Source organism: Durio zibethinus, chromosome 17, assembly GCF_047325235.1.
Source record: "Durio zibethinus cultivar Kanyao isolate XHJ-2024 chromosome 17, ASM4732523v1, whole genome shotgun sequence".
Classification (NCBI taxonomy): Eukaryota; Viridiplantae; Streptophyta; class Magnoliopsida; order Malvales; family Malvaceae; genus Durio; species Durio zibethinus.
In genome coordinates this window covers 5,197,220-5,208,175 of record NC_143178.1, presented here as the reverse complement: position 1 = coordinate 5,208,175, position 10,956 = coordinate 5,197,220, and the positions used below count along the sequence as shown (strand labels likewise).

Here is a 10,956-nt window from a genome sequence, read left to right as displayed (position 1 = left end):
AGAGTTCAACAGCATCAATAAATTGTTTATTGTATCCTCACTGTGAGTAATCCAAAGCATTAGTATTTCATTCATTGGTTTTCTCCGCCAAATACTTCTGCTTCTCCTCATCCGTCATGAAAGCCGTGATGGGGAAAGATTTACCGATCCCCATCGGAGTCTTGAAATATATTTTGTTCCTGGCGGGGTCCTCGATGCTCATCTCAGTTATAGGCACCCATAGAAAAACCTGTTTGCTCTTAACCCCAGTCATCTTCTTCATCTTGAACTTCTCAACGTATGCAGTAACCTCCGTGGAATAGCTCACCCGAGTATTTGTCCCAACAAAGAAATGCTCATACGGGGCCTTCTGTTTCATCCAGACAAACCCTGTTTCCCTAACTCTTCCACATTCTTCCAGGTCTTGCAAAGGAAGCACACCTTTAGGGAACCCCAGCTCCTCCAGGAGCTCGATGGAATGGCGGTAGCACTCTTCAACCCCATAAACAATCTCCGCCCCAGCACGCTGATCATCTTTCCGGCAGCCGTTGCTAGTCATTTCTGAGGTGAATTAGGAGATATTATGAAGCGAATATGTGATGTTTTCAAGATTTAATTTGAGGAATGGATTGGTAGGGTGGTGTGTAGGCTTGAGGGTTATATGAAATACTTTAAGAGGAGGAAATTAAGTAGTTGGGTGGAAGTTGAGCTGATTGCAGGCTTCTGTAAGGAGTAGTTCAACAACTAAATGACTGCTACTTATGGCCGTCCTTATGTTGAAGTCTGATTGATGTTTTGTGTGTAAACTTTTGAAACAAAGAACGGAAATTTCAAATGATTCCGTTCCGATATAGTTTGGTGTATTTGGTTGATTGTCTTTCTTATATTTTCTTTTGCTCTCCATCTCCTAAAATAAACATTTTAGAAAAACTGAAAGTGAAAATTTTTCAACATGAAAAATAATCATAGGCCCTTACTATAAATGCTTGGGGAATCTCAAAGATTATTAATTTTCACAAAAAAAAAGATTAATTCTAAATAATTACTAAAATAATAACATAATGAAAATGCAGTGATTAAAATTATGAATACGTTATGTCAAGCAAATTTCATGGCGTTGATTTTAAAATTTTTGATCCATCAATTAAAACTTAAGAGTTTAATTTATAAAGGAAATGGATTTCCGTGTTGATGTTGATCTCCTTTTAGATGATTTGTTATCTTTTCAAAAGGACGGTGGAAAGAAAGATTCAAAGCATCTTTCTTAAAAAAGGATTGTACATTAAGCAAACTAAAAACCATGTCCAGAAAAAGTATGTGAAAAATGTTGCATCATGTTTAAAGAGGACTTCAGAAAATAGGGAAATTCTCTTTTTGCCTATTTTTCAACCACTTAAGGCATCCCATTTTTGGCTTTCTTGTCTCACAATTTAATTCATCTAATTTATATAATTATTTTTAAAAAATAATATTCAATAAATTTAAAATTCAAATCTCTAACATTTATAATTTATTTTGTTTTTCTCTATTTCTAGATGGTGAAATTTTTTTTTCACCAAAAAATTTACTATTATATATATATATATAATTTCTTATTCTATTATATCGACCCTATAATGAATTCGACCCTATAATGAATTATAAGCGAGTGATTTAAGGCACTACCATTTGTCTTTTGCCTCAAGAAAATAATAACAATCGGCAACGCATCAAATGTTATATTCATTGATGTTTTATTATTTAAAAAATTATTTTACATGTTAACTCTAAAATTTTTAAATTTCACAAGTAAAAAATTAAAAAAAAGCTTGACACTTATTTTATTATAACATAGTTATAAAAATTAATAAAAACTTAATAAACAAACAAACACGTGATAATATTTTAATTTCGTGTAAAATTTTATGATGCTGAACCATGAAGGGAATAAAGTTGGTTTATTTTAGGTATTGCCTTTTTTTTTTGGTCCAGCTTTTGTTGCGTCCATTCAACAAGTGACAAAGTCCCATGATTTGCGTTGGATTTCTTATCAGAAGGTCCGATGTCGCAACCGATAGCACTGTCATTCCCCTGTAGGCCCAGCCCATAATGCAGCTTCCTGTCCTTTTTGTTTTTGTAGAAACTGCTATTCCAATTCCAATTCCAAATCATGGCAACTTTCTCAGGAGTCTAGAGCCATGAATGACAGAACGTTCAATCCACTCTATGAATAAACAGTAAATACCCGATTCATTGATTGTTTATACATCAATCCATTCTAATAATATACTTTTATTGCAAAATTAACTTACACATCAACAATATATTCTTAAAACTCCATAAACGAAATTAAATAAAATCTACAATCACTTACATATGATTATCTCTTTATTAGATTTAAATTTTTTATTTTTTTATAATATGATCACAGCTTACGAAATAACTTTCTATTTTTTTTAGACTTAATTTTATTCTTAAATTATTTTAACAAAGTAATTTTTTATATCAATTTAGTGTATTAAAGATTGAGCCTTGATTGGCGAGAAAAAAAATTTCTTTTCATACCATTAGATTGGAGAAAATTTTTTTATATGAAAATTTGTCTTCTAAAAAAACATGAAGAAGAAGAATATAATCTCATACACCATGTGACTTCTTTTAGATTATAGTGCGGACCAAAGCAACGGCATGTCGTCCGGCATAAATGTGGGCATTGTCTCCCCATGCTATTGGCAAACTTTTCCTCCACGTATTCCACAGTTATTCGATAAAATCCTTCCTACAAATTATACTAGCAACAATTACCCACAAGCCCTTATCCTTTTGACTTTTTGTTTAATTCTCAGCATCTTTTGTTGCAATTTTTTTGTTGGTCGAAACTTGAAAGTGGAGATGGGACGAGTTTGAATATTTGATTAAGCACTCGAGTGAAAACTAAAAGGGACAAATGACCATTTGCATATTGGACGGGTCTCTTTTTTTTTTTTGTAATTTTATATTTAAGTCGTCGGCCACTGATCGTTGGTAGAGCACCGTTCGATTGCCAATTAAAAGATTTGGCGACCGACGAAACTTAACGGCTTTAAGTAATTCTACTAATTTTTTGTTTAAAAAAAAAAGGGAAAACGGAGGTCGATATTATGGCCCAGTGAAACTAAATATCGGCTAAATTAGGGATAACTGGGCCGAGCTAAAAGATCCAACTTTTTCCCAACCACGAAATCTGAAGTCTCCCGTCTGCTTTTGTCTAACACACTTCCATCTCGCACAATTATGAAGGGAAAAGAAAGATATAGATATAGTTATCAGGACTTAAATATTAAATATATACTGTATTAAAATAGTTAAGTTCCTTTCATGAAAAGAGAGCAAAAGCTTTGAATTGAAAAAAAAAAAAAAATCCAAAATCAAACAAAAATTACTCAGAAAAAACCAATCGGTTCCTCCGTTAGGTGATGGTTAGTGCTTTCTTCCATAAGAAGCAAAAGAAAAAGCGAAAGTCAAATTGGGATTTGTGCTTGGGCTTAACTGTCATTTTGTCGTACTGTGCCATTTTCATGCAATTTCTCTCATCCGGTAGCGGCGTTACTACTGGTTTGGGGAAATGTGTCGTATTTGCTGAAGCTACCACTGGTACTCGCGGCGGCCGAGGTGGCGGTGGCGGCGGTTTCTGGTCATCTTATTCTGCGGTTTCACCCTCTGGCATAGCCATCGCCGTCACTGCTATGGCCGGCATCGCACTCGCCGCCACCGTCATCTACTCTCGTAGGTAAAAAAAAAAAAGAGCAAAAAAAAGGTTGTCAAAAATCGTAGCTTCATTCTCATTCAAAATCTTGTCCATGATTACACAGCCTAGAGAGTAGAGAGCTTAGATTGCTTTTGATTATTAATTAGGTAAATTTGATAGATAGAATTCGACATGCTTACGGAACAGAAACCTTTAATGAGAGCCTTACGACGAAGTCACACATCCTCATCACCATCATCATCGCCGTCAAATACTTCTTCTTCATCATCGTCATTGTGGATTCATTTGCGATCGGTTTTATTAGTTGTTGCTTCTTCGTCGTCATCGTCATCTTCCTCATCTTCCTCCTCACCACTTCCAAATGATCGGTGAGTCTCCTTTTTTCTGTTGAACTTAAACTAATCCTTTTCATTTTATTTTAAAGATTTCTACTTATCTTTGGCAGGGTTTTATAGATTCCAACCTTCTTTTTTTTTCCTTAAATTTCCTTCTTTTTTTTTTCTTTCTTTCGGTTTCTAAATCACTGATCTGAAAGTAGTCGAATCAATTCCATCACTGTCATGTTCCTTAAGTTGTTAATAAGAGTTCGATTTCAATCTCATCGTCTTTTCCTCTCTCCAGAGGTTCTTAATCCGATTATTGTTCGGTTGTTTATATATATATACACTTTCTTTCAAAGTAATTTTGAAAGCCTTAACATTTTGAATACTGATGTTGATCATACTAGTCTAATGTTGCAATTCTTTTCACTTTTTGGTAGTAGTAGCGGTCACTTTCGGAATCGAATTCGTTAAGCAAAATTTGAGCAAAAGCCATTAAATTTTTTATTTCAAGTATGATATTACGGCCATTTTAATAGTACTTCATGATAGGCTGTTCATTAGGATTTGGACCTTTTAGTCGTTGCAGTGGAGTTGTGATTTTTGTTTGTTCTCATCTTCATTTGCAACAGTTACAGACCCTCTTGGTGATTGCAATCGCCTCTATTTGCAGTTTTTCACTTGCTTGTCTTCACTCCTCCACGTATCTACTCAACTTGTAGCATTACTCAGTTGAGGGTTCCACAAGTTTTGTTTCCTCATGTGATGTATTGCATTTTTGGAAGCTTATGGACTCCTATAGTGTATCTTTCATAAATCATGCTTGGACAGAAAAAATTATGCTGTTATTTTGTGAAGGTTAAAGAGTATAAAAAGTCCTGAATTATAATTTAAAAAATCATCCAAATCTTTATTTTTTTATTTCAATCAGTCAACCCCTCCAATATTTATATGCATCTAATTAAGCTTTTATTTGGATGAAAAGTTAGCAATGTTAATTTTTTTGTCAATTAAGATAAAATTTCATGTGACATCAATAAAATAGATGAAAGGTTGCCACATGACGTATTTAATATATATGTGAAAATTAAATAAAATAAGCTTTTCTTTTTTTCTTTTTTCTTCTCTATTTTCTCTATCCTTCTCTCTCTAAGATCTCTCTAAGGATTCAACTGGCTATAGTTTGGGGATTCATTGATTAAATTTTGTCACATTACTAGATTTCATTCATTTAATGATTCAATTGAGTCAAAAAAGAAGATTGAGGGTTTGATTGATTGCAATAAAATATTAAGACCTTAAATGACTATTGAATTATAAAGGGTATAATGTTAAGACCCCTTAGCCTTTTGTGAACTTCTCCAAAATGATTGGAACTGCTATTCATATTTACTGCCTATTAATTTCATTTACATTCGTTTTTCCATCTATGATTATCATAAGCTTATATCTTGATAAAAAGAGTTAGTAATTTTGTTTCTTTTTTTTTTTTTTTTGCAGGGGTATTCTAAAATCACCTTGGTCTCATAGGAGAAGAAAGCATGCCCTTCTACCTAAACGATGGAAAAATTTATTCACAGCAGATGGGAAACTCCTTGATGATGGTGTCAAGCTTCTGAAGACAATTCGAAATGGAGTATGTTATTAAACTTGTTTCATACTTATTTGCCTTCTCGTTCATCTGAGTTTGTTACAGATTGTATCTGGTTTATTCTGTTTTAGTGGATATGTCATTGCTGCTTGAGAATTCATTCTTTGCATCTTCAAATACAGGGTGTTGATCCAAGTATTAGAGCAGAGGTGTGGCCTTTCCTCCTTGAAGTGTAAGATTCATATACTTTTATGTACTACTGTATAGTTTGATTCGAATAAACCTTTCTCCTTTTAAATCTTTAACCTCTAGGTTAATTTGCTCCTTTCAAATCACTGGCTAGTGTGCCTGATTACTTTTTCTAATGAATCCTTGTATCATCATTTTATCATGGTGCTTTTCGAACTATTCATTGTCTCAATGATTTTTAACTGGAAACAAAGCCTTGGTTAAAGAGGAGGGAAAATGGATTATTATATGTATTCATTTGAATTGTATGCTCCAAGTATCTATTTTAACCTCTTATTTTTTCTTGCTGCTTGAGTTTTTCTTCATTTGTAATTATTCGTCATATTAATCACTTATCTGGAAAACAAATTTTTTGAGGAGATGTTTTCTTATGCATTTTACAGGTGGGTCATAAATGACCAGTTATACCATCTAACTTTGATGTCTGCATGCTTGAACAGATATGACTTCAACAGTTCGAAGGAAGGAAGAGATTCTATTAGAACTCAGAAAAGGTATATTTATTTTCTTTCTTTTGCTTCTTTAATACACAGATTCATCAGCCAATGCTTTGTTACTGTTACCATCTTCCTTTTCCCTTCTCTATCTCTTTTTCTTTGGTGTTTTATTTGTTTACTTATTTATTTCTGATACAGAAAAGAGTATGAAAGCTTGCGGAAACAGTGCCGCCAAATTCTTAAACGTATCAAGAAGAGCTGTAAGTTGAAGGAAACTGTTGGAAACAGCTGCAATGAAGACAGTCAAGTTCATGATTCTCTAGGCTTAGAGGATGTGGTTAGTGGTAGGTGGTCACACTCCACTGAGGGAGGAAGCCCTGTGGTTGATGATTTTGATCACCCTCTATGTGATCGAAGTCATCAAACCCTTCTATCTACTGACTCATTTTTGAAGGGAGATGTTGATAAGAGTGTGGTCACTTGTGAATATGCCTCTACTGGAGAGATAGATTCATCTGATTCTGACTCCTCTGAAGAACATGGAAACACACCCCTCGTTGCCTCAGTAACAACTGAGGAAAATAATATTGATGAAGATGATAATGATAGCTCCTCTCCCTCCGAGATAGAAGGCAGGTCCAAATCCCACATGGATGAAGATTTTGCCACATGGCAGAGAATCATACGCCTTGATGCTGTGAGGGCAAATGATGAATGGATGGTTTACTCTCCAGCTCCGGCCGCAGTATCAGAAATCAAAGCACAACGGTTAGCTGAGAGTGTTGGCTTGAAGGATTGTGATCACTTAGAGCCATGCCGGATTTTTCATGCTGCTCGTCTTGTTGCTATCCTTGAGGCCTATGCGCTTTACGATCCTGAGATAGGTTACTGCCAAGGAATGAGCGATCTGCTCTCTCCAATTATCTCAGTGGTAGAAGATGACTCTGAGGCCTTCTGGTGCTTTGCTGGTTTCATGAAAAGAGCTCGTCATAATTTCCGACTTGATGAAGTGGGCATTAGAAGACAGTTAAACATTGTGTCCAAGATAATCAAGTGTAAGGATATTCATTTATATAGACACCTGGAGAATCTTCAAGCAGAAGATTGCTTCTTTGTATATAGAATGGTTGTAGTTCTTTTTCGGAGGGAGTTAAACTTTGAGCAGACACTTTGCCTCTGGGAAGTGACATGGGCAGACCAGGCTGCGATTCGTGCAGGTATTGCAAAGTCTGCTTGGGGGAGGATGAGAATTAGAGCTCCCCCAACTGATGATCTTTTGCTTTATGCAATAGCAGCTTGTGTTTTACAAAGGAGGAAACTAATCATAGAGAAGTATAGCAGCATGGATGAGATAATGAGAGAATGCAATAGTTTGGCCGGACATCTGGATGTCTGGAAGCTTCTTGATGATGCCCATGACTTGGTGGTCAACCTGCACGATAAGATTTAGGACTAATCTGCCTTTTTTCTTTTTTCCAATTTCCTTCACTGATTTTTTTAAAACTTTCCTCGACTCCTGCACCATTTAGGGATCCCTAAACTAAGGGATCCAAGTTACTTGACATTTCTGCTTGAAACAAGCGGTGTGATAGCCAATTCCCTGTTCCAAGTAAATTATGGGATGTACCATGATGTATTGCCCGCACTCGTGCTTCATCTGAGTGATGGTGGCAACGCTGAAAAAATCAGCAGTTTAGAATGTTTAGCTTGCTTGCAGTTATTGAACGATAGAATCTTGCACGTTAGTTTTCTCCTTTCGTTTCGGTTCTTTGGCATTACTGTTTACTTTTGTTGCAACCCGGTTAACCCTGTTCAGACTGGTTTCTCTTCTGGCAGCTTCTCTTTTCTCTGATTCTTTTGAATAAAAAATTAAAAATTAAAAAAAAAAAAACCCACAGGGAATATGTGTAATGCGTTTGAATAAATAAAAGTGACGTTTTTCTTAATTTATTTGGAAATTTTCAGTTTATCTTTGCTAAAAATACTAGTTGGTTAAGGAATTAAATAAATGCATTCTATATGTTCATTCAAAGTCTTACCAAATGGGTTGAATTTGTTTGGAATTAAATTCCACTATCTGTCAAATTAATTAGGTAAACATATTCATAAAGCAATATGAGAGTTTATTTCAATATTTTTACGACATAGGTATGATTTGAAAGAAGAAATTTTGTTATAATTTGTAAGCGTTAAAATATAATTTTAAAATTATTAAATATTATTTTTTTAAAAAAATTTATTATATGAATTAATTAAATTAAATTTATTTTTTAATTTAATAGTAATGTTTTGAATTTTTTTATTTTATTTTTCCTTAAACAATCCAATTTTGATTTTTTTTTTAAAAAATTACTGTTAATGAGATTTGTAGATTTTATAAAAATATTAGTAAAACTCCTCTTGTATGTTGTCACACTGTCGATTTTAAATCCGAATAAAGGAGGAATGTTGCGATAAGTTGACATCTAGTGTAAAATATAATCAAACCCTAATGAAAGACTAAAACAAAAAAATTTATTGAGTCGTCGCCTCCTAACGAAATGCCGCATCCGAGCCCAAATATATCGTTAAATATGCAAAGGTTACTAGGTCATCGCCCGGAAGTGACGCGTCGCATCGTCGCTCGGGTACAATGTCAAATAGGCAAGGTTTTCGTGTTTTGGTAGACGAAAATGAGTAAAGAAGCTGGTCTATAGGGTTAAATTATGCTTAGCTACTTAAAATATAGGATCATTAATTGATAAGTTTGTAGAGATAAGTAATGCAATGGCTAAAAGAAGAATTAATATTATGAGTTTTCAAGAAATTAAGTGGGTAATGTCATAAAATATAAATTTGTAGATTTATTGTTAAATATGTATTAAAAGAATCATCATTAATTTTTTTATCATAAAATATAGATCTGTAGATTTACTGTTAGATATGTATTAAAGGAGTCATCACTAATCTTTTATTATTTAGGTGTGATTGGTCACTTGATCGAATCTATCATATTTAAAGATTGATTTAGGTATCTTTAAATAGTAAATTTTACTCCACGAAAATAGATTTTAGATTCGGGAATACGGTTACGTATGAAAAAAGTTATAGCACCCTCACAGTACCCTTCCAAAGGATGGTATCAGTTTGATTTTAAATTATCTAAGCCTTAACCATATTTATGATTTATTAAAATATTTAATATTGAAAATTAATCTTAAAATTACTCTAATAGTTTGGTAGCAATTTAACATAATTCTTTCACCTCAGAAGTATAAATAGAGATTAGTGTCTCACCCTGAAGAGACTCCATCGTCGAATTCATTTAAATTTTAGTTAAAGAAATAATCAGTAAAATTTTTTAATAGTTTAGTAAAATTTACTTTGATACAATTTTCTTAATAGTTTGGTGAGATTTTTTTATAAAATTATTTTTTAGAAAATATATTAAATATTTCAATAGTTTAGTAAGATTTAATTTAAGATGCAAATTTTCTAATAATTTGGTAGGGTAAAGTATAAAATATTTTATTAACAATAATTTTTTTATAAAAATTTATTTATGAGATTTTTTAATAGTTTAGTAGAATTCATAAAAATTTAAATTCAAGAAAAATTCTCAAATAGTTTGATAGCAATTATGAATTCATTTTAAAAACTTTTATTATTATTATTTTATTATTATTTTTTAAAAAAATTCATGAAAATATTTGATTTAAAAATAAGTAGAATAATAATAATGATAATAAATGAAATTAAAGAAAATCTAAAAAGAATAAAAATAAATAAAATATAAATAGAAAATAAATAAAAAAATCTAGAAAAAAATAAATAAAAATGTAAATAGAAAATAAAAAGAAAATAAAAAAACTACGATTGGGTTGGGATTGGAGCGCGAATCATCACGCGAGTCAATGGGTCGACGCGTAAATCTAAGTACTTCAGAACAACGCCATTTTGGCACAGTATAAAAGGCAAAATCTTTCGTTTTTCCTTATACTTGCCTTAGCTCTCTCTCTCTAACTCCTTTTTCTATCTCGCCTCTTTCTAGGATTTCCAGACTTAACCGTCGAAAATTGGATTTGGTCATCAGTTTCTTGAAAACTAATTGGAACTTGGCTAAAAATTCAAAACCTACCGAAAAATTCATATGTTCTTCCCAAAACATAAATTTTTTCATATTTTTCTAGAAAACTCACCCTCTTTCAAATTTTTGAAAAGATCCCAAATAGTTTCACTTTCCATCAAACCCCAGAACCTCCAAAAAGATAAACTAATCTAGAAAACATATTCGTCCAAATAGCTGTAAAAACCTAGAACCCAGATTCTTCTCTTTGCTTACTTTGTGTGATTTAGATATTCATTTATAGCGTTTATTTAACAAAAATTTAGGGATTTAATAGCATTAATCTATACTTGAATCATGGGATTTTATTGTGGTCAATGATTCCACTGATCCAATTAAAAAACCAATGCTCGATTTCAATTCACACATGGGAATCCAACAACTTCGCTGATTTCTTGCAAAAGACAAAATCAAAATAATAATAATAATAATAATAATGATGATTAAGCCTAAAGCCTGTATTCAACTAATCACTATTGGGCCCAATAAGTAAAATACCCAGACAAAAATAAGTGTCTATAATTACCCTTCTTTGCACATTTCTGTGA

General features: G+C 32.7%; 2 protein-coding genes across 5 annotated transcripts; one reads left to right on the top strand and one right to left on the bottom strand.

Moving 5' to 3' along the window:
- On the bottom strand, positions 1–1,098 carry LOC111287418 (uncharacterized). The gene has a single exon (XM_022877969.2). The coding sequence runs from the start codon at positions 536–538 to the stop codon at positions 68–70; it is 471 nt and encodes a 156-aa protein (XP_022733704.2). The 5' UTR covers positions 539–1,098; the 3' UTR covers positions 1–67.
- A 2,190-nt stretch (positions 1,099–3,288) lies between these two features.
- Positions 3,289–8,048, top strand: LOC111287397 (rab GTPase-activating protein 22-like). 4 transcript variants are annotated; one of them, XM_022877945.2, is made up of 5 exons: positions 3,289–3,727; positions 5,527–5,662; positions 5,800–5,849; positions 6,307–6,360; positions 6,502–8,048. In XM_022877945.2, exons 1-5 carry the CDS (start codon positions 3,414–3,416, stop codon positions 7,751–7,753), a joined length of 1,806 nt encoding a protein of 601 aa, XP_022733680.2. In that variant the 5' UTR covers positions 3,289–3,413; the 3' UTR covers positions 7,754–8,048. The 4 variants fall into 4 exon arrangements, with proteins under 4 accessions (XP_022733680.2, XP_022733691.2, XP_022733673.2 ...); XM_022877956.2 differs by having other exon boundaries at positions 3,295–4,074; XM_022877938.2 differs by having other exon boundaries at positions 3,310–3,727; positions 6,250–6,360.
- The last annotated feature ends 2,908 nt before the right edge of the window (positions 8,049–10,956 follow it).